The sequence below is a fragment of the Cucurbita pepo genome, chromosome 1 (genome assembly GCF_057944985.1).
Source record: "Cucurbita pepo subsp. pepo isolate OVF chromosome 1, ASM5794498v1, whole genome shotgun sequence".
NCBI lineage: Eukaryota > Viridiplantae > Streptophyta > Magnoliopsida > Cucurbitales > Cucurbitaceae > Cucurbita > Cucurbita pepo.
Window position 1 is genome coordinate 3,820,524 of NC_141798.1, and position 26,583 is coordinate 3,847,106.

At 34.4% G+C, this 26,583-nt stretch overlaps 5 protein-coding genes, 1 long non-coding RNA gene and 2 other non-coding genes across 17 annotated transcripts; 6 read left to right on the plus strand and 2 right to left on the minus strand.

The window, feature by feature from the left end:
* Positions 1-756: 756 nt before the first annotated feature.
* LOC111793686 (putative LRR receptor-like serine/threonine-protein kinase At5g10290) lies at positions 757-9,614 on the minus strand. 7 transcript variants are annotated; one of them, XM_023675705.2, is made up of 14 exons: positions 9,476-9,614; positions 9,343-9,386; positions 8,457-8,584; positions 8,216-8,364; positions 7,418-7,547; positions 7,219-7,290; positions 6,439-6,582; positions 6,259-6,330; positions 6,090-6,155; positions 5,815-5,885; positions 5,562-5,705; positions 3,918-4,259; positions 1,696-2,090; positions 757-1,479 (listed from the first exon to the last, which is right to left on the minus strand). In XM_023675705.2, exons 4-14 carry the CDS (start codon positions 8,304-8,306, stop codon positions 1,168-1,170), a joined length of 1,839 nt encoding a protein of 612 aa, XP_023531473.1. In that variant the 5' UTR covers positions 8,307-8,364; positions 8,457-8,584; positions 9,343-9,386; positions 9,476-9,614; the 3' UTR covers positions 757-1,167. The 7 variants fall into 7 exon arrangements, with proteins under 7 accessions (XP_023531473.1, XP_086982201.1, XP_023531466.1 ...); XM_087126075.1 differs by having other exon boundaries at positions 9,469-9,609; XM_023675698.2 differs by lacking the exon at positions 8,457-8,584.
* Positions 2,268-3,911, minus strand: LOC147793781 (uncharacterized). The gene is made up of 2 exons (XR_015422153.1): positions 2,716-3,911; positions 2,268-2,473 (listed from the first exon to the last, which is right to left on the minus strand). It is a non-coding gene; the product is annotated as an uncharacterized LOC147793781 (long non-coding RNA).
* Positions 9,615-10,902: 1,288 nt separating the features above from the next.
* On the plus strand, positions 10,903-13,393 carry LOC111793721 (uncharacterized). The gene is made up of 4 exons (XM_023675741.2): positions 10,903-11,774; positions 12,030-12,122; positions 12,563-12,630; positions 13,020-13,393. The coding sequence occupies exons 1-4, from the start codon at positions 11,151-11,153 to the stop codon at positions 13,171-13,173; spliced, it is 939 nt and encodes a 312-aa protein (XP_023531509.2). The 5' UTR covers positions 10,903-11,150; the 3' UTR covers positions 13,174-13,393.
* A 496-nt stretch (positions 13,394-13,889) lies between these two features.
* Positions 13,890-13,981, plus strand: TRNAY-GUA (transfer RNA tyrosine (anticodon GUA)). The gene is given in 2 exon segments: positions 13,890-13,926; positions 13,946-13,981. It is a non-coding gene; the product is annotated as a tRNA-Tyr (tRNA).
* Positions 13,982-16,314: 2,333 nt separating this feature from the next.
* TRNAY-GUA (transfer RNA tyrosine (anticodon GUA)) lies at positions 16,315-16,408 on the plus strand. Its single transcript has 2 exons — positions 16,315-16,351; positions 16,373-16,408. It is a non-coding gene; the product is annotated as a tRNA-Tyr (tRNA).
* A 1,293-nt stretch (positions 16,409-17,701) lies between these two features.
* On the plus strand, positions 17,702-19,961 carry LOC111793738 (dolichol-phosphate mannose synthase subunit 3). Of its 2 annotated transcripts, XM_023675776.2 has the most exons (5): positions 17,702-17,947; positions 18,140-18,310; positions 19,037-19,169; positions 19,268-19,375; positions 19,595-19,961. In XM_023675776.2, the coding sequence occupies exons 3-5, from the start codon at positions 19,068-19,070 to the stop codon at positions 19,652-19,654; spliced, it is 270 nt and encodes an 89-aa protein (XP_023531544.2). In that variant the 5' UTR covers positions 17,702-17,947; positions 18,140-18,310; positions 19,037-19,067; the 3' UTR covers positions 19,655-19,961. The 2 variants fall into 2 exon arrangements, with proteins under 2 accessions (XP_023531544.2, XP_023531536.2); XM_023675768.2 differs by lacking the exon at positions 18,140-18,310 and having other exon boundaries at positions 17,707-17,947.
* Positions 19,962-20,728: 767 nt separating this feature from the next.
* LOC111793755 (chaperone protein dnaJ A6, chloroplastic) lies at positions 20,729-24,918 on the plus strand. 3 transcript variants are annotated; one of them, XM_023675795.2, is made up of 8 exons: positions 20,729-20,929; positions 21,745-21,907; positions 22,293-22,425; positions 22,565-22,622; positions 23,275-23,317; positions 23,501-23,549; positions 23,642-23,722; positions 23,809-24,918. In XM_023675795.2, the coding sequence occupies exons 2-8, from the start codon at positions 21,795-21,797 to the stop codon at positions 24,658-24,660; spliced, it is 1,329 nt and encodes a 442-aa protein (XP_023531563.1). In that variant the 5' UTR covers positions 20,729-20,929; positions 21,745-21,794; the 3' UTR covers positions 24,661-24,918. The 3 variants fall into 3 exon arrangements, with proteins under 3 accessions (XP_023531563.1, XP_023531555.1, XP_086974437.1); XM_023675787.2 differs by having other exon boundaries at positions 20,731-20,929; positions 22,281-22,425; XM_087118311.1 differs by lacking the exons at positions 20,729-20,929; positions 22,293-22,425; positions 22,565-22,622 and having other exon boundaries at positions 21,768-21,907.
* A 752-nt stretch (positions 24,919-25,670) lies between these two features.
* Positions 25,671-26,518, plus strand: LOC111793793 (uncharacterized). Its single transcript, XM_023675841.2, has one exon. The coding sequence runs from the start codon at positions 25,791-25,793 to the stop codon at positions 26,310-26,312; it is 522 nt and encodes a 173-aa protein (XP_023531609.2). The 5' UTR covers positions 25,671-25,790; the 3' UTR covers positions 26,313-26,518.
* Positions 26,519-26,583: the final 65 nt, after the last annotated feature.

A 26,583-nucleotide genomic window follows, 5' to 3' on the forward strand; every position in this document is an offset into this window, starting at 1 on the left:
AAAAAAAAAAATGGAAGTTTTATCAATTAATATGATTTTTGTAAGTATGTCGACTAACATAATTTCAAATTTAGCAAACTTTCTAATTTCACAAGCCAAAACAAAATTGAATTACAAAAAGAAAAATAGTGTAGTGTAATGAATAATAATATTAGTCATTTCATGGTGGAAAAATGCCCATACACAGTGTGGCCCCACGGCATACCGTTGACTTGGACCTGGTAGTCGTTGACGTACTCTTTCTTTTTTAGTTTTTCTTTATTTTTGTGAGTCCCCACTCCTTTATTATAATTTAAAATATTTAAATAAATTATTTTTTTAAGTAATTCAATCACAAAAATTTTAAATTTAAATGTATTTTGTTAGGAATAGATGAAAAAAATTTCAAAGAGACAAAAATTAGAATAATTTTAACTTTGGGTGAGCTACTCGATATTTGAAAAAATATATTATATATAATGGGCCAAATTGTCAATTTTATAATGATTTGTACTTTTTAAATTTAGATCACAAACATCTTGCTTTGGCGAAGGTAACACGTGTGATTGCTTATTGGTTTGTTCTTATCAATTTCCTTCACTCGCTTAGTCTTTAGCGTTACAGACACGTTAATAAAAATGACGTCAATAAAAATGATTGGTTGAGGGTTTTCGAAATTGCAGATTTGGGTTATTTAAGTTATTTAATCAAATTAGCGAAAATATCAGTTCTCTCTGAGTTTTGAGGAATATGAAATGGAAGGGGAGAATCAGCAAAGAAAAATCAATGAAAAACCTTTATAAAATTAAAAAGCCTAAAAATCAAACTTATGGGGCTAAATTTAGAATTTAAATACATGGACGGAAGTAACTAATGTATTTGAAATCTTAAATAAAAATGATCACTATAACATGACAAATGCTATGGCAGACGTGAATATGAGGACTGTTGATATGGCGGGATTATAGGAAGACGCAAAAGCCAAGAAATGAAAGAGAGCAGAAGCCACTGAGAATTTACAGGACGGAGGATGGGAAGGCAAGGATTTCTTGACTGGTTTAAGTTGGTGTAATATGGTTTAAGGATGGCCCACGTCAAACTGACCTAACAAAAATCATTGTCATATGGTCTCTATCTAGAGAGATTCATAAGATTATTAGAGAGAGAGTTGGAGATGAGTTTTGTACCTCATCTTCCACCAGACAATTCGATTGCATCCTGTCTATGAATTGAATCTTCTCCCCATTCAAATCTTCTCTGCAGTCTCTCATACTCTTGTCTGCGAGTAACCTCCAAATGCTGCCATTCTTCCCACCTCTCTGCCAATCCCTCTCCTTCAAGCATTCGAACGACTTGCGACATTGCTGGACGGTCATCCGAACATGGCTGTGTGCATAGCAATGCAACTTGGATCATCATCTCCACCTCTTGAATGTTGTAGTTACTTAGATTCCGATCTACGATAGCATTGAGTCGCTTTTCTCTTTCTAGTTTCTTAACCTTCATAGCCAATATGACACGAAAATTAGCCACCATGGAGTGAAAATGAGCCAAAATTTGGAGAATTTAGATGTGGTAATTTAAGAATACATGGACCTGACTTTTATTAGCATAGACATTTTGCTAGTTTCTGTGTTTAATCCATAATAATGACACTAATTTAATTTATCATAAGGAGGAAGCATATAAGATACTCATCAGACAATATTTACTTACATGGTCGAGTAGTAAAACATCGTCTTCTTCTTCTAAGCGTGAGAAGTCGATCGCGCGCTGCCCTGTAACAAGTTCTAAAAGCATGATACCATAACCAAAAACATCAGTCCTTTCTGATGATTTTCCAGTTGATAAGTACTCCGGTGCTATGTGGCCCATTGTCCCTCGAACTTGAGTAGTGACATTAGTCTTCCTAACATCAACCAACTTTGCTAAGCCAAAATCGCCAACAACTGCTTCAAAATCTTCATCAAGCAATACATTGGCTGCCTTAACATCTCGATGAATAATCTTTGGATTGCAATGTTCATGAAGATACTCTAAACCACGAGCAGTGCCCAATGCCACACGTTTTCGAGTAGGCCAATCTAAAGCAGCCTCCCCAGGCTTAAGTTCTGCATTGGAGATTGCCAAAAAAATCAGCAGAAAACGACAGCAGCTCGTTATCAGTGTGGCATTACAATAACATTTGGCTAAATGAAAGCAAAATAGAAGGACAGTCCTAATTGAAAGTACAAACAAGTGTAAACAAAAGAAATTACAAGAACGAGCCCTAGTTGTTAGCTATATATAAAAAAAGGCAGGAAATCGCTAAAAAACTTCATGATAGGCACCCAATGAAAAGCAAGAGATGTCCCAAAGATCTATAGAAACTTAGCTCAAATGTTGACGGAAAAAGGACAAAAAAACATAGGACATGCCCCAAAAATTTCAACGTATTTCCTACAATGAACACACCATTGCAAGCAGATAATTCCCTTTCTTTCACCTTCCACAGCTAAGAGGGAAAAAAAAAAGGAAAGTCAGACGTGGAATGAACAAAATCAACGGAACAAGACATTTACTGAAAAAAATTGCCTCGAGGCTCAGAAAGACCAAACCCAACAGTCAAAGAAGCCAGACAGAAGCCGAAAATTGCACAAGGGATAGATGAGAGGAAAGATCAACTTCCTATCAAATCTAAGAATACAGAAGGCTACAACTTCCCGTCCAAGGGTCCTCCCAGACAAAGAGAGTTACCATCACGTTCCAAAAACTTCACATAATTGAGAAAAATAGGAAGATATTGAGAAATAATGGTCTTCCAAGGGCCCCTAAAGATGCTCCTGAAAACAAAAGTTGGATCGCACTCGTCAGAATGACGGTCGTACTTGCACATATTGACCTTATTCCATAAAGCTTCAAGTTCTAAAGAGAACGCCACAAGTGGCTAAAATTACCCAGCTACACGGAATTTCACCTATTCCAATCATTCCAAACACAATCTGAATACCACCTTCCAATTCAAGAGATGAGAACCCCACCCTGCTCTACGGCCATCATATAAAGTTTCTCGTAATCTTTTCCAACTTGCCCCAACATAGTTATATATTACATAAAAACGAAGAAGACAGAATATTCGGTTGTTATATAGACAATGAAAATTGGATAGAACCCAAATTCATTGAAATACAAAAGATAGTGCAATTATAACATAACTCCTTAAGTATTTGAGGTATTTGGAACTCCCTCTTCAGATATCGCTCACTAATCCATCTTCAAGATTGTCTAACTTCCTCCTTTCCCACTCCCTTTATTTATAACCAAATACCCTTAAAACCTCCCAGATAATTACTAATTTGCCCTTAATAGCCTAATAACATTCTTAATGGAATTCCTACAAAATGATGCCCGACAGGATGATAAGTCTAGCAACACTGAGTACATCTTCACGGCAGAGGACAATTTGTCTTCTATTAGAAGAATGTTAATTTTTCGTAAAACTTCAAAATCACAATAATCAAAAAAGAAGATGATCATGATGATGATAAAAGTGCTCATGCTTCACAAATTCCCATAAAGGAATCAGAAAATAAATGATCTACAACCAATATTTGCCCTATTCCACATCCAGTATTTACACAAGCACTGGACCAATTAATTAATTTCTTAGATCTTAGTTTTATTAATTGAATGCACGTCATCTCCAGTCTCTTCTCCTCACCTACAGACTATTAGCGTGTTCTGCAATTCCAGCATGGAATTAACTGACAAAAAAAATTAAGCATCTGATATATACATATATAGTATGTATCATGCACTCTTGTTTGTGATATAGCAAAGAAATGCTCCAAACAGCATCATGTAATATATTAACATTGACGTAATTTTCTCAAATAGCAAACTTTGTATAGTGCAACTACTGCAAATGTAATATAAAAAATTACCAAAACACCTTATACCTCGAAGACGGTAGGCAACACTCAAATTCTGCATAAAGGGATACACCAATAGGCGTTCTGTCTGAGTCGTACAGAACCCAATCAGCCGCAACAGATTTCTATGAACAGCTACGCTAATCATCTCAACTTCACGCTGAAAAGCAGCATCTCCCCCTGGACTTTCATAATCAGTCAACCGTTTCACTGCAACTTTGGTGCCATCGGCAAACACCCCTTTGTACACCTTTCCAAAGCCTCCTTGTCCTAAAACATTTTTCTCACTAAAGTTGTCTGTAGCATGCTGCAGTTCTCTCCATAAAAATCTTTTCAGCTGACCAAATGCAATTCTTCGATCAACTTCACCTGATTGAAAATTCAGGGAAAACAACGTTCAAAGATAATGGAATCAACAAAAACTCCAGTTCATTACCAGGGGAATTTCATTTAAAACGTAGGATGGCTGTTTTTTTTTTTTTTTTCCTTCTTCCTTTTTTTTTTTTTTTTTCAAAATGTAAGATGGTTAAGTTAATAAGCGAGGCAAAAACCTTCAACCGTATTAAGACATCAAACAGTTAATAACACAAGAAACTAGTTCCTAGTCCTTTATCAATCTAATTGGAAAAAATATATTTAACTTGAAACTACATGGCATTCTAGTAGCGATCTACAACTCTGTTATTTTAATAGTAAAAAAAAATAGTGATCTAAAACAATTCACCATGCAATTATAAAGAAGCATGTTTTGACGTTTATTGGTTGAGAATCTACTAAACATCTAGGATGTTTGAGAGACTAAAATTCTGTTACTGTCGAATAACAGTGTTTATTTTGTTGGAAAACGTTATGAGAATGTTACAAATTATTTAGATAACTGTATTTGTCTAATAGGATCTATGAGTGACATGTGATTCGAATAATATCTCTCTTTTGATAAAAACCATATCTTTACCATTAGTTTAACTAACTTTGGTCAACTCAAGCATAGTTAAAATCATTTTAACCCTCATCAAAATGTCAAAGGTTGGACATCACACTCTCACCTTTTTTTTTAACTAATTGTTTTAATCTAACTTCGTATGTGAAATTAATTTATATTAATGTAACATTTATTACAAATTACATTTCTAATTATATTAATTTTAACCTAAACCAAATAACTATAGTGTAAATTTAAATGACTATCAAATTTTCCAATTTAAAATTTTATTTAATCTAAGTACACTTACAGTATAGCTATACTTTAATTAGCATGTGAAAGAATGTCAGTTAATATATTATATCATTTAGCAGAAATTTGTTTTGTAAGGAAATGTAATATATAAATATCATAGTGTTTATTAATGGTCAACTTGGATATAGCTTAATTGAATAAGGTATATGTCCTCAACTTATTACTATAAAACTAAAAATAAAAAATAAAGAGAATTGATAAATGAAATATTTAAATACCATAAACGCATGGATCTTAATTGATATGATAATTCGTAACATAGTCTAAACTTTAAATATCAAACAAAAAACAGAAACAAAACAATTTAGTTTCTAGATAGATGCTTATTCCATTAAATACTACCAAAAAAATGGCATAAATGTTTTTGTCACAAAAAAAGCATACTTTAAATTGCATAATCCACATTAATAATCCAATAACAGCACAAAATTTACCTGCAACATCTACGAACTCTTCGCGCTTGTAGCCTTTATATCTACCCTTGCACAAGAAAAATAATACACCGACCAAAAGGAGAGCAACAGTAAACCCAGCTATAATTCCAACAATAAGGCCAACCTTAGGTTTATTCGAAGAACCTGACAAGATGATAAACTTTCACATTTTTCTTCCAATTAAGGAGTGACAAAGTAATCAAAATATAGGAAAAACTGTTCTCCAAGCCCAAGATAAATCTGATCCAATAACCTGAGTTTGAACTGTCTGAAGCACAGGCATGCAGAAACTTCCCGCTACAATCTAACTTGTTTCCAGAAAAGCTGTGATAAACAAAACAATTCAACATCATCTGGAAAAACAGCCTAGGGCACCAATCATCAATTTTCTCAAACCAAGATAATCAAGCTACGTCCAACTGGAAAAAGGTAGCGCTGCCATTCCTAACTTTGATTTCTAAGTAACTGTTGAACAAGTTCTCCAGTGATTAGATATCTACCTAGATAGTATTCAAAAGTTCTACATACTTGAATTTTGAAGTTTGAAATAACTGCTCCGGAATTGGGCCCGTGAGATCATTTGAGTCAAGAAGCCTGTAGAAGAATCATAATCAAGAAATTAAGAACTGAAGAACACTTAGTTAACGAAGTCCGAAGTTTTTCAAACTTAGTCTCAGACGCACAATGGAAAACTTACAGACTAATCAAGCTAGGAATGCTTGAGAGTGACTCAGGAATAGTCCCAGTTAGACGATTATGACTCAGAGTTCTGCTTGAATGATAATAACGACTCATTAACTCAAAAATAAACCATCTGCATTGTAGACGCTCATAAAATGTCTTTGAAATTACAGATCATTTGGAGCCAACTACTCACAGGAACTGTAGTTTCTGAAGATTACCCAGGGACGATGGTATATGGCCAGTTAGGCTGTTATTTCCCAAATCCAAACTGACCAAATTTGTCAAGTTTCCAAAATCCTTTGGTATCTCTCCAGTTATGTGATTCCCCTGCAAAATCCTGCAGTAGATGAATATATATTAATGAAGATGCTCTACACTTCATCGTCAACACGCATATATACATGCACTTCAAAACCAAGTTTACAAATTTAACGGCCAATAAATTATAATATGCTTTTCAGAATTTAAGGTTATCAGAGATAAGCATGCCTTCGTTCTAACCCTTTCCCAAAACTATAAACATAAACGAGACAGTCAGACCAAGTGATGCAAGCAATTATACCTTCCTAGAGAGTAAAATCTTAGGCTTGGTAAATTTCAGGAAATCCAATAATAAGAATACAGTTCGGCAGCTATTAAGCAAGCTTAGTGCTTTAATGGAAATAGTATTTCTTAGTTGGTTGAAGACTTTTGATCTTTTACATTGGGATTTCTCTGGAAAATCAATGATAAAAGGCAAGTTCCAATTATGAAATTTTAATACGATACATATTTACAATACAAAACTCTGTTCATCGAACAAAACAAAGTTTTATCCAAGATGACCTTAAGTGTGTGTGTATATTATATTGCACACAATGAAACCACACAACAATAAAAAATCGAGAAAAGTATAATAAAACATCCGGTTAAATCATGCAACATGAAGTATTTAGGGGGCAAATTCTTGGACACACAAGAACACACTACTCACAGCGTTGAAAGTGATTTGAGAACTCCAATTTTCGGGGACAAAGTTCCAGTAAAGCCCATAGCTGACAAGGATCTGAGAAAGTTAAATGCAACATAAGCAAAGTCCAGACTTGAAAGGTTTTATATTGGCAAGTAAAAAGTATAATACAGCAACACTGAAGAGAAAAATAGGGAAATGAGTACATTGAAGTATATCTTACACAGAGATCACATTGTTTCCATTACATATAACACTGGTCCAAGTACATGGATTGACTTGATTTGGGTTCCAATCTGTGAGCTGATTTTCTGTTGCATTCAATGCGCGTCTCAATGAAAACAGAGCATCACCTAGAGGAGAGCAGAACGACATTCATCAAGGAGTCAAACAAGTAGAGTATATCAGTACAATAGCAATTATTAACAAATTTGCACAATTAGATAATCAGAGATTGAAGAGAAAATAACATTATAAAACCATTTGTTTTCTAAAAGAATCACATTTGTTTTCTAAAAAAATCACATTTGTTTCTTTTATAAGAAAAAAAGGCGCTCACATTAGTTTCTTTATACAATCCGACAAAGAAATCATAAAGTAAAAAAGGGAAGATGGTAGAAAAGGAGTGTTACATGTGACAAAACGATGGTCTGTTTCATATCAAAAGAAAGTGTGAAAAAATATCAGATACATTTCTCTTGTCAGCTTGAACGATACAACTATATAATTTCAAAAAATAAACTTTAATTACATTGAAAAAATGTCCTATACCCACTGTCATTTAACTTGCATATGTATTGTTTATCCTTGTCAACCAAGAGGAATAAATCAAACTTTAATTTCTATATAAATTGTTCCACTCTAGAACATAAAAACAACCTACAAACAGCGAGAGGATTAATGAGATGGACAACTCTTAACACCACATCACAGATTAGATAGTCAAGATACAAGCCTATGAGCAGCAGTATAACAAGAGACATCTCAATTTGCAAATGCCATCCTGAGATGCAATTCATACCTTGATAATCAGACAGCGCAAAATTATGAAAGCAAGCCAGGAGTAGAATTGTAAGATAGAGCTCTCCCATCCTAACTAGCATCATTTTCATTGGTTGACGTCATGAAATCCATGCAAAAAGGACGACAAGAGCCATTGCTATGCTATATCTGCAAAAAAAAAAAAAAAAAAAAAATCATCCATTGACAGTCAAATATATTGGAATGAGATGATTGTCCAAAGTTAATATTTCTTAAATTACTTGGTACAAGATCTTTAATGATACATTGGCATGCCAACAAGTGCTTCAAGAAGGCAAGGCCGCAATAAGAATGATAGACCAGGCTACAAGTGTGGCAGTTTAACTCGCTGGAACTTCAATTTCAATAGCTGCTCAGTCAACTAAATTAGTGCGTATGGATACTACCCGAACGAACCAAAGTTACAGTCACATAGGGAAAGCCTCAACTCGTATATGAGAGACTACGAGAAACCTGAATTACATTTCCGAAAACAACATTTCTTTGGAAAAAATTGGAAACACATCATGCTTTTATTTCAAACTTCTTTGTCATCGTAATTCATTTTCTCAAGCTCAAGAAAACAAAAACTTAGTCAACAGCAAAGAGTTTGATGAACATAACAACTCTTTTATGAATTGAAATTCTATTATTTAAAAAATAATCTAATTCCACTTTTGAACTTGCGTAATATTAAACCAAAATTACATAAAGTTCACGATAAACTGAATATTTTCTACTCTCAATATCTAAACATTACGTCTTCTTAAAATACTTCAAGTACTTCAGAAACTCTGAAACTAAAACCAGAAGACTAATACGAAACTGAACGCATCTTTGGACTTTAAAATCAATTTAAGCACATCTATGTAGAAAATTTCTCACTGTCCAACCACTCATCATACTAATCTCCAACTCTCATCTCTCAACAGTTCAGCACTTCGCCCTGCCACAAACGAAACACTCTCACCGCAGCTAATCAACGATTGAGAAATGTAGGGGACAAGAACACGAGAGAAACAGCCAAGAACAAAAAATCAAACAACAAATCAACAAACTCCAGAAGAGAAACAGGGATCAGATACGAGTATTGGCTAAAAATCAACGAGAAGATCCAAAAACAAGTACCTAAGGAGATGGAGAAGAGGCGAATGATCCTCGAGATTCGTGACCTGAAATGAACTGAAAAAGGCTGAAAAAAGAGGCAACGAAGGAAGAAGAAGAAGAAGAAGCTGAGAGAAGTAGAAAACAAGCTGAAAACCAATTCGTGTGAGTGGTGCTACTGCGTGAAGTGAAGCTGCTGCCCATTCAACAAATCTTCTGCCATTGTTAAACCTTCTGTTCTTTGGCTTTTATTTAATTTGTTTATTCTTTTTTTTTTCTTTCTTCCTTTTGGGATAAAAGTTGGAAAATAAGGGCTTTTTTGTCTTTTAAATTTGCAAGGCATTCATTATTTCTTTTTCGTTTCTAATTTCTCCTTTGAATGTGCAGTCCTACTGTATTGTAATGATCCATTTCCGTGATTCCAACAATATGGTTATAATTTATTAGCAAATTCCCCACGCCAACCCAAAAGCCAAACCCCTCAATCATTTGCCCCAAATTCCTCTACCTACGCTTTCTACATAAATTTTTATATCACAATTTTACTTATTCAAATTTCAACATTAAAAAATATAATTCATTTTGGTAACTTTGTCGGATATTAAAATATTGGTAAATGGGTAGGCGAAATGCCGACTTTGCCCAAAGCAATCATATAATTAGTGGACATTTTTTACATGATTATGAGCAAAAATGGGTTGTTGTTGGTTGAATTTGGACGTTTCCAAGTGGCTTATACTGAAATTATTTACTACTCAAATACCTAAAATGAGATGAGCTGTGAGCGTCAATATTAATACCAAAAGTTTGGTAATATAATTATTAGGCGTTTAAGTCATGGTATGGGCCCATTAAATTATTAGCCCATTGGATCCAGTTCAATCCACAAGTCCCCAACATTAAGAGTTTTACATTATTTGCATATTATTTTGGTCTATTTCAAAGAGCTTGCTACTTTTGTCCTCCAAACACTCGATGTTGTTCCTTGTTTTTGCTTCTACTATTTCTATCAAACTTCCCTTGATATTGATTTTCATTTTACTCGTGAATGAACTACTTTCAAATCAGGGAACACACTATGCTCTATTTATTGTAGATCGAGGACCATTCTTACAAATAGAACGACAAATGACCATACAAGAATGTAAGAGAAGCTCGGTGATCGGGAACACTCATCCCCTCCCAAATCTAGATAAGGGAGGATATAACAATTTTGTCTTATGCTATAAAAAAAAATAATAACAATTGTTTTTTGCATTATATTTGAATACAATTGTTTTTTAAGTACAACAGATAAAAAAATAATAACAATAAAGATAAAAAAAGATAAAGTTGGATCGAATTATGGACCAAACATATTTAAAATATGGGAAAGTAACATATGAAAGGATGTAACTATATTTTATGTTATTTAATTTTATATTTTCCATTTTAAATATTCAAACAAAATGAAACAAGTGGCATCTGTTGAGAGGCGAGGTTTATGCACCGGCAGGCCTTTGTGGTCGGAGAATGAAAGCTTTTTTCGTGGCCGTCTTTGTCGTGTTCGTAAAAAGCCAACGAGCATTTAATTATTTAATCTCAGTTTCCCTCACCATTTTCACGGTTTCAAGACCTCCCCGAAGCGGGGAGAAAATTTTCTGTTCTATTACCCCGAAGTAACTGGAAATTCTTTATGCTATCCTATTCCAGATTCTTCGATCTAAATTCCTGAAGTTTTTCTACCTTTTCTCCCCTTTGGGAGCTTGTTGATTTCTTCGTGTTCTACATTCACTCGGATTTTCTCGCAGATTCTGATTTGATTGAGAAAATCCGAGTTGTTGAATCCAATAATGGCGGGTTGTTTTAGTTTCTCTTCCACCTTGGACTCGTGTTATCGGTACTATTTCTCTAGGGCCGGCCTTAAATCCATCACCACCGATTTTGGCGATGGGACGATCATCCACTGTTGGGCGCCCAAAACCAGGAGAGAATCGAAACCTAATTTATTGCTCCTCCATGGATTTGGAGCCAACGCAATGTGGCAATGGAACGAGTTCATATCGCGGTTGATCCGATTCTTCAATGTCTACGTTCCTGACCTACTTTTCTTCGGTAATTCGTATACGACTCGGCCGGAGAGGTCAGTCTCGTTTCAGGCTCTCTGTATGATGCATCTAATGGATTCGTTTGAAGTTCGGACGATGAATGTCGTTGGAATTAGCTACGGTGGCTTCGTAACGTATAGTATGGCCGATCAATTTCCGGAGCGATTGGAGAGATTGGTGCTCTGTTGCGCCGGAGTTTGCTTGGAAGAGAGGGATATGGCGGCCGGGATGTTCGTCGTGAAGAACGTCGATGAGGCCGCTAGTATTTTGCTACCTCAAACACCGGCGAAGCTCAAGGAACTTCTCCGCCTCACCTTCGTCAAGCCTGCTCGAATTCTGCCCACTTGTATAATGGACGATTTCATCGATGTGAGTGGTTGTGCTTCTGAATTTTTCTTGTTTACTTGTTCTGATTTCGTCTGTTTGTCAAATTGAGGCATCCTTGCATTATATAAATCCCAAGTTGAAACAATCTGATTAGCATTGCCGGACTAATCCATGCTGCGAAGAATGATTGCAGTATTTTCAAATTTTGAAATGATATTACTCTTGAAATCATCATCTCCATATTAAATAGGTTGATCGCATTGCTAATAGAGTTTTGGTTTGTGTTTCTGGCAATAGGTGATGTGCACAGAGTTCAAGCAAGAGAAAGAAGAGTTGATTAAAGAAATACTTAAAGACAGGAACCTTTCTACTCTTCCGAAGATCAACAAGGTTCGAAAATTTCTTATATTTAAGTAATTTAAATGCCTTTCTTTGAATTGCTATCCAAATTAGTATATATAGAGAGATTGATGAGAAAAAATAGTGTTCTAATCTATGTACTAAGTATATCAATTCATTATCTCATAAGCTGGAGAATTCGAATAAGTTTTTATTTACTTATCAAAGATTTAATATCCAACTCATACCCATGTGATATCAATATAGATAAAAAGAACTATAATTATTAAGCATCTCCAATGAAAGAAGTTCGAAGTATTTTCAAAAGAATTTCAAGAACATCTTTTTATATGTAGCTAGACATTATAGAAAAATAAGTTGCATCTCTAATTAACTAGAATATATTGTTCGTTCACATTTTTTTTTTTTTCAAACCTCGTTTGGTTATATTCTACTGTTATACCAATGCTTCCTTAAATTTGGGAATGCAGCCTACGCTGATACTATGGGGAGAACAAGACAGAGTATTTCCTTTGGAGTTGGCACACAGATTAAAAAGGTATTTTCAGAAACCTTTTAATCTCCTGAGTTACTAAATGGATGGTTAGAGATTTAAGATATTTTGATTAAGAACAACACTTCTTAACTGGTTTCTTACCCATCATTAATTTGGAGAGTTACTGTTGTTGGGGTTTTCAAATTTAGAAATGGATGGTTAGAGATTTAAGATATGTTGATTAAGAACAACACTTCTTAATTGGTTTCTTACCCATCATTAATTTGGATAAAACCTACCTTTTAACAGGAAAATATGACCAAAATTTTGATAAGTGAGACAGAAAAATGATTGGTTTTCAGGTCTATATATATATTAAATTGTATGAACCAGAACTCTTAATTTGATGAAATTAGTGAGAATTTAATATCATAAATTGAAAACAATTTCAGGCACTTGGGGGAAAACGCAGAGTTAGCTGTTGTGAAAGACGCAGGGCATGCGATCAATGCAGAGAAGCCAAAAGAGATGTACAAACACATAAAGGCTTTTCTTGTCACCCGCCCCAACCTTTCTCAGTCAAACTCATCTATTTATAAGTTTTGATTCTCATAATTTTATCCCCTACTTATTATACCTCTCCTCCAGGCCCCAAAACTGAGGTGCCTTTAATCTTACAGTTACTTAGGTCGGGTTGTCCAGATGACCTGAATTGTGATTGAATCCATAAATATTATTATTTAGTATGGAAATATTAAAATTCGCCATGTTATTCCAGCTATGAATAAGAAAAATCAATAAAGAAAGAGTTCACAAGTCTTCTCAACCTGCATCCAGACGCTAGCTGAGAGTGTCAAGACACCAAAGCCTACTCTCCATATCTGTCGTCCATGCATTTTTGGGCTAACATCGAGACACTGGTTGAGAGCGTCGAAACATAATTTTGTTTTTTTTTTTTTTTAAATATAAACATGGATTTTCGGCCGTTTTTCAAGGGATTTTTTTTTATAGAGAATTAAAACCTAATGAAAATTTAGACTTGGGGGGGCCAAGTAAAAGGATTTTCGAACCTCAAGAATGAGAAGGATATCGCCACACCGAACATGATTTGTCTTCTTACCTTTCCTTGTCGACATGTATAGGTAAATTCAAAACAATGAATTTTTTATAGCTAATTGGTTGAAGGTGTATTTGCACTTAAATTTATTTATTTAGATTTCTAAACATAATGTGTAAAAACTTTAATGTCTTTTTTTCTTACATAAAATTATATACTACTATACTACTGACATCAAATTTTAAACGAACTGATAGATCAACAACCAACCTTAGCTCAGTTGGTAGAGCGGAGGACTGTAGTTTGAAATCTCAAATAGTCATCCTTAGGTCACTGGTTCGAATCCGGTAGGTTGGATTTATTATAGTCATCCTTAGGTCACTGGTTCGAATCCGGTAATATCTTAGAATGTAAGTGTGGGGGAACAAATACATATAACAACAAGAGTACATCTTCCTTGTATTGTAAGAAATTTGGACATACTAACATTCAGAGGCAAACAAATACTGAAAACTATAACATCACAACATAAATCTTTTCAGAACTTGCAGTCAAATGCTGACATAATCCTTTCAGAACTTACACATCACAACATAATCCTTTCAAAACTTACACATCACAACATAAATCTTTTCAGAACTTGCAGTCAAATGCTGACATAATCCTTGCTCCAACAAATAGAGGTGACATCTAAAGAAGCTAAAGCTACCATTCACATTCACAGCCAACAAATAATAATAAATAATAAATAAATTTAAAAACAATAATTACTTCCAACTGATTTTCTTTTGCCCAAGCAATCACTTCATCAAGAGCAACTGCTTTGTTCTTCCCCTCTCTGTTATCGGAACCAATCTCAATGATATAAGAGTTCGTCGTCCTCCTCTCTTCTGCCAACACATAATTTGAATATCAGGTTTGTCCCCCGGCTCCCCACACAGAGAAAAGATAGAAGACGACGGGGAATGAAACGAAGAGTCCAAAGATAATAATCACGTTACCATGGGAACAATGAACCTACTAAAATCACCCTAATCCTCCGTAATCGAAACCACGAAAAATACAAAAGGTGTCGAAAATAGGCACAAGAAAAAAAAAAAAAAAAAAAAGAGAACGATCCTTCGATTAACCTCTGAAGTTCTCCAGTGAAACCCTAAATCGGAACGAAGTTCTCCAATAAACCCCTAAATCCAAATAGCCGAATGTGCCCTTAAAATTTCAAACCCAGAACAGAGTAGTCAAGTCCAAACTACCCACAAAATTAACGGCTGAAATCAAGTTACATTACCTCTTTTTTTCATCACCGGGACGAGGCGAGAATGTCGTTGATGGAGAGCTCTGATTCTAGTGTGAGAATGTGCTGAAGAACAGCGTGCGAGTGCGGGAGAGAGATATTTATAATCCGTGTGAAATAGGCGGGGGCCGAGACAGCTGGCGTCCGAATAAGCGATGGGGGGTAACGGCTATGAAGGCCGTTTGACCTTGACCGTGGGTAACCGTCGACGATCGAACGGCTATGGAATTTAATCGATTTATGTTTTCTTTTTTCCTTCTTTAGTTCAATTGATTATTTGATTTCATTTCTTCCGTAGTTTTAGGGATTTTTCAGATTTTATTTTGACAATATTTTGTTTAATTTTAAAAAGGAAACAAATCATGTACACCAAACTTTGTAATTTGGTTATAAGCTTTAATATCTCTTTCATAAAATTATTAGTTTATTCGCAAACAAATTATTAAAAGAGTCATCAATTAAAAATAAAATAACATTTTTTCCACTTGATAATTTTGGTCTTGATTTATAAAATTTCCACACGTATTTTCCAATACAAAATTACAAAAATATATTAAGTTTGATTAAATATATTTAGTTGGGGTTAAATAGTGATTGGAAAAGAAACTTCGAGTAAATGAATTAAAATAAAATTCTTGAAAATATATGGACTAAAATAGATCACATTCATGAATATTTTAAAAGTGAATAAACTTAAATAAATCAAGTAATATTTAAACTAAAAATTGTAATAAAATGAAGAATAAAAGAAAATGTTTATAAAATTAAGAATTTATAAATATTTAACCAAATTTAATAGATAAATTGTATAGTTAAATCATTTTAGGTAATATATATAGATTAAATGGTAATATATATATATAGTTTGAATCTGACTTGATTATTTATGTATTTTTATTCTCTTAAAATTCATTTACTTTAACTGTAATATACTTTAAATATTTTTAAATTTATCCTCCTATATAAATAAACTTTTCTCATTTTGATTGTAACAATTCCATAGCCGACCTTAGTTCAAATGGTAGAGTGGAGAACTGTAGTTAGAAGATTCTAAAATAGCCATCCTTAAGTTGCTGATTCGAATTCGCCAGACTTATTTATTTATGTATTTTTAAGAGATATATATATGCTTTAAATATTTTAAAATTTGTACTTAAAAATTACTTAAATAAACTTTACCCATTTTGATAATAGTGATTCAGTAGCCGACCTTAGCTCAGATGGTAGAGCGGAGGACTGTAGTTGGAAGATTCCAAAATAAGCCATCCTTAGGTTGCTGGTTTGAATCCGGTAGGTCGAACTAAGAGAGATATATATGCTTTAAAAATATTTTAAAATTTGTATTTAAAAGTTACTTAAATAAACTTTACACATTTTGATAATAGTGATTTAGTAGCCGATCTTAGCTCAGATGGTAGAGCGGAGGACTGTAGTTGGAAGATTCCAAAATAGCCATCCTTAGGTCGCTGGTTCGAATCCGGCAGATCGGACTTGATTATTTATATATTTCTGAGAGATATATATATACTTTAAATATCTTTAAATTTTACACATTTTGGTAATAGTCATCCTTAGGTCGCTAATTCAAATCCGGCAGGTCGGACTTTATTATTTATGTATTTTTAACAGAGATATATATGCTTTAAATATTTTAAAATTTGTACTTAAAAATTACTTAAATAAACTTTGCACATTTTGATAATAATAATTCAATAGCGGACCTTAGCTCAAATGGTAGAGTGGAGAATTGTCGTTGGAAGGTTCCAAAATAGCTTTAGGTGGTAGGTTGGACTTGATTATTTTTAAGAGAGATATATATGCTTTATATATTTTAAAATTTGTACTAAAAAATTATTTAAATAAACTTTGCACATTTGGATAATAACAATTCAATAGCCAACCTTAGCTTAGATGGTAGAGCGGAGGATTATAGTTGGAAGATTCCAAAATAGTCATCCTTAAGTTGCTGGTTCAAATCCGGCAGGTTAAACTTCATTATTTATCCATTTTAAAGAGAGATATATATGTTTTATATATTTTAAAATTTGTAATCATATATTAAAAATGATGTAAATAAACTTTCAACATTTTGATAGTAATAATTCAATAGCGGACCTTAGCTTAGATGGTGGTGTGGAGCCATCCATAGGTCGTTGGTTCAAATCCAGCAGGTTGGACTTGAATATATTAAAAATTATGTACAATTCAATAGCCGACCTTAGTTCAGATGGTAGAGAGGTCTGTAGTTGAAAGATTTCAAAATAGCCCTCCAACAAATTGACTTGAATATATTAAAAATAATGTACAACCTTAGTTCAGATGGTAGAGAGGTATGTAGTTGAAAGATTTCAAAATAGCCCTCCTTAGGTTGCTGGTCGGTTGCTTTAATAATTTAATACTTTACTCTATATTAACTTGTATGATATTTGGCAAAATAAATTAATTTATATTGTTTTTAGACTTTTTCTTATACTGGATAATCACTCTTGAAAAAATAAAATAAATTAAAATTTGAACTAAGAACTTTAATTGAAAATAAACTGAGCTATATATTATATAATTTAAATGAAGTTATTGTAATATAAATTAGAAAAATGAGAAATAAAGAAAATATACCGAAATTGAAGAGCAAAATATTTCTAAAAGTTACGGTTTCCATTAAAAAAAAAAAAAAAAAGTTTCAAGCCTGAATTCTCACGTCTCTAAAATTTTAAAATAATAATAATAAATTCAATGGCATTAAAATGTAATTTCCGTTGAAGTTTCGGTCATCGGGGGAAAAATATAGTGCCGGCTTTATAATTAACGATTTATGACAAAACCCTCAATTTTCTGCGTTTCAGGCTCAGTGGTTTCATCCTCTCCCAGTCCTCACGATTTCCCATATTGCTAGGGTTTTATTTTTCGCATCCTTTTCATCTCTCCCTAAATTTTGCCCTTTCTCACGCTATTCTCCCCCTGGCTCTCTAATCTTCTTCCAGTCGCTTACTGGTTGCCGGCCGACGATCTTCACTCGATCTGTTCTTTGGGTAAGTTTTCCTCCTTTATTAATCTCTTATTCTTTCACTCGATTTTCGTGTTTGACTGAAATACGTGTAGATCATAAAGAAAATAATCATGAAATAAGGAATGGGTGATTGGTGATTGGTGGTTTCATGCTACCACGCACGTCGAGTGTTATTTTCATTTAAAGTGCTCATTTGGTTTACGTTTCTTTTTAGTTTAACAATTCGCCGAACTGTCAAATGATGTTGGGAATTTGCACAAGGGCTTTGAGTTCATATAAATGTTACTGTGAGCTGTGAAATAATCTTTTATAAAATCCCCTCTGATGACAGTGGAAGCTATTTTGAAATATGCGTCGACCAGCAAGAAAATTATCATGAAATAAGGTATAGTTGATTGGTGGTTTGGTGTTACCAGGCATTAAAACTCTAATGTGCTTACACTTTTTTGGTTAATAATTCACGGAACTGCCAAATGATGTTGGGAAATTGCGCAAGGGCTTTGAGTTCATGTAACGTATTACTCTGAGCAGTGAAATAATCTTTTATGAAATCCCCTCTGATGGCAGTAGAAGTTGTTTTGAAATTTAATATGTTCTGTACTAGTTGATTTTGTCTTTAAGTGTCTTTGAGTTCAAGCCACATGATTGCTTCATTTCTGTGGTAACCTATCGATTATACAATGGAGATGAGGGCGTGAGGCTTGAATATGAGTATCACTTTGACATTTTGAAAGACACCAGAGCTACCATGCATGTCTTTTTCTTTGATGAAGTATCTAACATTATGTTGCTTTATGTTTTTACTGCCATATAACTTATGCCAACTTGTTTTTTCCAAAAAAAAAAAAAAAAAAAAAAAAGAAAAAAGAAAAAAAGAAGGCTACAAGCTTCCAATAAGCTCATTTGATCATAACATTCCTATTGCGTGTCTCGTGTTTGAATTGTGTTTTATAATGATTTAGCCTTATGAATCACAACTTAAGTTGTGGAGACATATTTAGCCATATAGAGTGCATGTATGAAAGTTGGCTGCTCAGTGTCTGATCCAGTTAGTTAATAATAACGTCTATTTTGGGAGATGTAATTGGTTCATTACTTGTTTGAGTTTTAGATTTTGGCATTACTTTTCTCACCTCCAATCAATGAAGCATATAGTCAAGATTTTGACATTATTGATGGCCATATCAGCGTTGTGGATTGGCCTCTTGCAAACATCTATATTACCACATAGTCATGCATGGCTGGTGAGTTAACACAGTCATTATGCTCTCAAAGCCTTCATATTTATTGTCATCATTTTACTCTCAATAGGATGCTTACTGTACATGTCTTATCACACCAGCTACCCATATATTTTATTGTCTCCCTGGGATGCTATGGTCTATTGATGGTTGGAGTCGGTCTAATGACATTTCCAACTTGTCCTAGAGAAGGACTGTTGCTACAACAGGTATTTCCCCCCTCTTATTCTCACTTCGCACTTTTATATCATACTAAAGTAACTTAGTGAATAAGGCACCAATTACCATCTCAATGGTTCAATCCCACACCCTGCATTGTTGAACTAAATAAGAAGGCTCTCTCTCTCTCTGGAATTTTCTTCGAATTTCCATATCTATCAGACTGGAAGATACGTACAAACATCTCATCCTGAGTTCCTTTTGTGTAGGACATTGATGAAGCCAAAGAACACCTTAAGCAAAAAGGGATTGACATAAATTCTAATTGACAGACTTCACCATCCTCTGCCTTCTCTCCTGTTGTTCAGATCTCTATTTGTTTGATCAGGGTGAAGAACACTAAACCCATTTCAAAGCGCATTTTTTTATTGGATTCTTTAAGAAAGGTAATGATTGTGGATTCATGTATAGAACGAAGTTGTTTCTTTGATAATTTTGTCAGTTGGTAACATAATCTTTCAGTTTTTGACAGAGCTAGCAACTCTCTCTTATATATGTTTCCATTTCTTTACACTACAATGTATACTTAGATGACTTTGTGATTGATGTTAATGACCTCAAGTTTGATTGTTTTGAGCTCCCTCCCTCTTTAGCACTTTTGTATGGTCTACAGGAGAACACGTTTGGATGGAGTAAAGACGGGTGGACAAAACATTCAATCTAAAAAATGTGTTCTCTTTTCTCATGTTGTATTTTTTTAATTTTTTATTTATATAGTTTATCTAATAGTTTGACCGATTACACTACTTTTAAAAAAATGGGCAAAAACGTACTTAAAATTACTTGAATTAAGAAAATACAACTTGTGAATATAAATTACTTTAAAGTATTTTGTGTCTTATATTTGAGCTACTGGCTTGTAAAAATCAAGCTTTTGGAGTTTTTATTGTATTGAAAGTTTCTTAAATTAAAAAAAAAAAAAAAAAAAAAAAGTGACCAAGGACAAATACGTTTTTATAATTTTTATTCAATAATATATATTTTTTTTTTCTTTCTAATTTAAGCAGTTCATATATATTTTAATTGTCATGATACGTATGCTTATAAAAAATGCATTTTTTCAATATAATTTCTAAGCAAAGTGGATTGTTGTCAGTTATATATATTATCCTCGCAATTAAATTTACTGGAAAAAAAAAGCTGTATTTATTGCAAGATAAATTCCAAAAGGGGAAACAAAAAGAATCCAAGCCAAGCTTGATCAGGCCGTTAGACACTTCAATCCAACGGTCCACATTTGCCTCCCATTCAGAAAATATACGGTCCAAGTTGTAACTGAGCTGATTAATCATTAAACCAATTTGATGGAAAAGCTGTGGAAAATAAAAGTTAAAAAAATACAAAAAAAGAAAGGAAAAAGAAATGTCGACAATTCTCCTCTTATTACTCCAGAAGTCTTAACCTCATCCCTCTTCGCCTGCAACCGTAGAGGCCTCTCTCTGCCTCCTCTGCCCCACGACACTTTTCTCTGACTCTATACATTTCAGAGAGCCGCACCACTCAGATTCCAAGTAGATTCGGAGAAGAAGCGTTGCACCGAACAGGTTTTTCCTCCATTAATTTCCACCCTCATGCCCTAACTTCTTTTTTCTGTACCACTTCTCCAACAACGCCTTATTCGATTGATTCATGAATTAGCTTCTTGTAGCCTAATCTTTTGTTTTCTTCAATTCTAACCTGTTTTTTCTTCCGTGTATTTGTTTTTTGTTTTTTACTCTTTTTATGCTATCGGTATTGTTATTGTCTCTGTTCATGTGTTTTCATTTCCTAGGGAAAACCTTATGAGATATTAGTTTAGCGTTTTTGCGTAGCGTTTCTAGGCCGGCTCTGAATTTTTGTTCGGTTGGAATAATTTCTTCGTTTGAAGTCAGTATGGATGATTTTTCGTTTCGTTCCTCGGAATCTGGAGGATTGGCTTGCATTAACATGACCGATGTAAGATTGTTTTTCGTGGAGAGGGGAAAGAAATGAATGTCTCTATGAGCGTACGAATGTATATAAAAGGAAGACAATGTGATGCTGCGAATGAAAGAAAGTTTTGTCTCGAGTATTGGCTTTATAAGGATTAAAGATGAGAAGTTTCTTCACTACTTTCAAATATGTGTGATTGCGTCCAGTTTTGGAGTTTATTTTTTTCGTACACTACTTGTGTGTTATCTGAGACTGTATGATAGTAGTTGCTTCAAGAGTTGTTTTCCATTTGAGATTTTCCCTAAATCTTGTAATCTTATTGGAACTTGTTATGAGTAAGAAATGTCTGTTGGTATAGCAAATTGTTTTTTGCGCTGGTTAAATGTTCGGGTTATGTGAAATCTCTGTGTTAAGTGGAAGAACTCATGTTTACGTTGTTAAATTGCAGAATCCAATCAAGAGTACGTAGCTTTTTATTTAACTTATACATTGCTCATCATGGTTTCGATGGCCATTGTACCTTGTGGAAGTACATCAATTGCTCAATGGGGCATTCCTCCTCAGTGCATGCTAAGACCTTCAACAAATAAGATATCCCCAATCCAATATGGGTAAGTTTTCCATGCTTTCTCTCATTTTTTTGTTTTCAATTTCCATTTGAAGCTATACTATAAATCACTTGAGAGGTTTCTCAGTGTGCCTATTTCTTCTTCCTAGCAGATCGCTAGTAAATTTGGAATGAGACAGCCATTTTGGTTAGATTCTACCAAAAAAAAAAAAAGTTCTTATGTGATGAAGTTGCTTAACTGGTCTAGTCGGTTTCTGATGTCTCAAGTCTTACACTGTGTAGAGCAGTGAACTGGATTCATATTTGTAGATTTAGGATTTTTGAAACTGTTTCGGAAATAAACAATATAATTGGTTTAAAAACAACCACATAATTTGAGTAAAAATGCACAAGATTAATTTATTTTTTGACATTAGTGTCACAAGCAGGGTCAGCAACATAGCAGCAGTAAGCTCAAGCTTCTTCTCTAGGGGTTCCTTGAGTGTTCTATTTGACACAAGATCATCCTCACAAACTTCACATCGACGGAGGGGCGGGTTGCTTGTCGTTAGAGCAGATAGTGTGCGTAAAATTGTTTCTCCCTCCCCCACCCCAACACACAAAAAAAAAAAAAAAAAAAAAAAAAAAAAAAAAAGTAAATAAAAAGAGAGACTTTGTTCTGCATTTATTTTCAAAATAACCTTCTTTTATTAATTTGCAGGATTATTACTCTGTCCTTGGGGTGTCCAAAAACGCCAGTAAATCTGAAATTAAAAGTGGTATTTACCTTTTACTCGGATGTTCAACAATTTTTTTGGTTTTGATGTTTGATCTTTAAAGGAAACAACTTCCAAGGATTACTAAACGATTGAGAAGCTTAGTTCCCTCACAATCCCTTGTGCTAACAAATTGACCTCACACTCCAACTAATAACTGATGTGGTCTTAATAATCACCCTATCATAATTTTTATCATGTTCTACCCTAGGGATAATGGCTATCTGATTCTGTATTCTACTTGAGGAATCTACACTTACATATTGTCTCTCATTGAACAAAGCCTCGCATGCATTTGTATTTGTGACAATGAGAGAAAAAAAGTTTTGCTTAGATTATGTTAGGGTGAAAGGATAAGGTACTTCCAAATAATAACTAATTTTTTTTAGGAAGAACGAATGCCACCTATTAAAAGGAATAGTTAATGTATTCAAACCGTGGAAGGTGCTATATTGGTGTTTAAGCCCGGTAGAAGCAAATGATAGGCGATTATGTTCTTGGAGGACCAAGGCATTCAAGACGTGAGTCTGAAGCTGACTTTTTCTAAAGTATATTTTGATTTGTTACTTATTGCATTTACTCAAGTAATGCTCCTAGATTTTCTCATCCTTTATATATTTTCTTATCGCAATTGGCATGGTTTTGTGTTCTTCAGCTTATCGGAAGCTTGCTAGGAGTTACCATCCGGATGTGAACAAGTAAGTCAACTGATTTTTATGGATGACTATGCAACAGTACTGATTATAACAGACATGACACGATCCACTTTAATCTTGTTAGTCCGATCTTAGTTTTTAGTTATTCTTTATTTTCTTATTCAGCAGTGGTTCAGTGTATTTGTATAATATGTATTTATAACTAGTTCTTTCCTGCTCTATCAGAGAGGCTGGGGCTGAACAAAAATTCAAGGAAATTAGTAATGCTTATGAAGTAAGAGTCTGTAGCTCATGTTTGTGTTTACATTTAAAAATTTAGAATTATGACCTATGATAACTAATATACCAGCAATTTACTTGTTCCAGGTTTTGTCCGATGATGAAAAACGCTCACTCTATGATAGATATGGAGAGGCTGGCCTTAAAGGTTCTGGTATGGGCATGGGGGTAAGTAATTCTCTAATGGTAATATGAAAAATATGTTTATGAAATTTCCTTCGCCCTGAGTCCTGTGTTTGTCTACGCTTCTTCAGGATTTCAGTAATCCTTTTGATCTCTTTGAGTCTTTATTCGAGGGCATGGGTGGTATGGGTGGTATGGGCATGGGAGGCAGAGGTTCGAGGAGTAGTGCAGTTGATGGACAAGATGAGTATTACAATCTCGTATTGGACTTCAAGGAAGCTGTTTTTGGTGTCGAAAAGGAGATTGAGATTAGCAGACTGGAGAGCTGCGGAACTTGTGAAGGATCTGGCGCTAAACCTGGAACAACACCAACTAAATGTAGCACATGTGGTGGTCAAGGGCAGGTCATCTCGTCTGCAAGGACTCCTCTAGGAGTCTTCCAGCAGGTAATGACTTGCTCTTCATGTGGTGGTGCTGGGGAAATATCCACACCTTGCAACACATGTTCTGGGGATGGGCGAGTACGGAGAACAAAGCGGATAAGTTTAAAAGTTCCAGCAGGTGTTGATGCTGGTAGCCGTCTAAGAGTTAGAAATGAAGGGAATGCAGGAAGGCGAGGTGGATCTCCAGGGGATCTCTTCGTTATTATTGAAGTTGCACCCGACCCCGTGCTTAAACGTGAGGATACGAATATCTTGTACAGTTGCAAAGTGTCGTACATAGATGCCATATTGGGCACTACCATTAAGGTTCCAACAGTAGATGGCATGGTTGATTTGAAAATCCCTGCTGGGACACAGCCAAATACAACACTTGTGATGTCGAAGAAAGGAGTTCCTCTCCTAAATAAGAGGAATATGAGGGGAGATCAATTAGTTCGCGTGCAGGTTGAAATCCCGAAGAAGTTGAGCAGCGAGGAGCGGAAGTTGATCGAGGAACTCTCAGATTTGAGCAAAGGTAAAGCTGTAAGCAGCCGAAGATAGCTTCCACTCCAAAGCCAGGTCAGGAATTACTTGCCCCTTCATTTTCTTCCTGCTCCTTTCGCTGATTCCAACGATTCATACGTCTTACGTTGTAGTGTAGTAGGTCATTCAATGTTACTTCAATTTTTTCAACAATATCGTCAATCATAGGAACGAAATGTAAATCAAAGATAACTCTTTGATCATGAATGTTTGAATACGGACATGTTATGGTTTATTGATTGATTTATATTTGACTTCTTTTTCTCATTCTGTCAATTTCACGATGTATTCCATATTATAATAGAATGAAAAACTTAACTAACATGGTTGATCATTGAGGTGAATTGCGTAGAGTGAGAAATAAAATTGCATATCAAAATTTTTAATGAAATTGATCATTTTTGTATTCTTTTTTTTTTTAATTTTGCTTGAAGTTCAATAAATATTATAAACTCTCTCGGATGTTATTCTATTATATTTTAGTATAAATTTTTACCCATATTTTTATCTTAATTCGCTTATCAAAGACATATCCCTAAATTTATAATTTTGTGGAAAATATTTACCTTCTACTCCCCTATTATTAAAATAGGGGTTATAATTACAGTTTAACGTTCGTACTTTTAAAAAATTAATATTTTAATATTTAAAATTCACTCACTTAATAAAATTTACTAGGCTTCAATTTAATATACACTTACATCAATATATTTACATATATTCCAACCACACTATCCATCCATTAAATAATTTTTAAAAATAACAATAGAAATCCAAAAAAATGTATATATATATTTTAAAATTGTAGGGATTAAACCTAAAATAATTAAATTCGAACTCCATTAAATAATTTTTAAAAATAACAATAGAAATCCAAAAAAATGTATATATATATTTTAAAATTGTAGGGATTAAACCTAAAATAATTAAATTCGAACTTTTTCCTTTTTCTTTTTTATCTCTCCAATAAATATATACACAGAGAAATGTAATGGGCTTTAATGGGCTTCAGTGATCGGGGCTCCAGCCCGGTTCTTTACCGGACGAAGCACAAAGCTTTCGTTTCCATTTCCCGGAGGTTCGCACTTTGGAGGGTTCGGTTTCGATTCTTCCTCTTGAGAACTGAATAAGCTAAGAAAGCCAAGAACATGGGAAGCAGACTCGGAAGAAGAGTTGTTCACTTCGCAAATCTTCCAATCAAGCTTCTTATGCCAACTTCCTTCACCAACATCACTGAAATTGCTCTCAAAACCATTCCCTCTGCTTCCAAAATCGAAATCAAGCGCGTTCTCGAGAGCCTCTACGGCTTTGAGGTCGATAAAGTTCGAACTCTCAACATGGATGGTAAGAAGAAGAAGCGCGGAGGGCTTTTGATTGCAAAGCCTGATTACAAGAAGGCCTATGTTACTCTCAGGAATCCCTTGTCAATTTCTCCGGACGTCTACCCCATCCGGATTATAGAGGAGGACAAGAGGAATATGAATAAACAGTCTAAGTCCAGCATTGTTGAAGAAGGAGAGGCCAAGCGGCATTGGCTGCATGAAAAGGAAGCAGTGGGACTCAAAACTTACAAGGTTTTTGCTGATAGAGGCCGCCGACGAATTGGCGGCGCTGAAGCTGTTGAACCATCAACTAAATTTCCTTGGAGTAGCATGAGGTCCGGTAGGTAGTTTGAAGAAACGTATACCAATTACTTCTTAATTGGAATTTGTTCTGGATTTTTTGTTTCTTCTAAACGAAATGGAGCCTAATGATACGTGTTTGATTTTCTTATTATGAAATGAATTCTTGTTGGCTCTCTTATGGGGCGTATTGCTGGAGGACGTTCTGTATTGTCGCTTAAATCAATAAAGAAGTTAGAGTTGTGTTTGTACTATTCCCACGTATTATGTAGATTCTACTTGCATAATTCCAGAATGCGTTCTGGGTTCTTCATCAAAT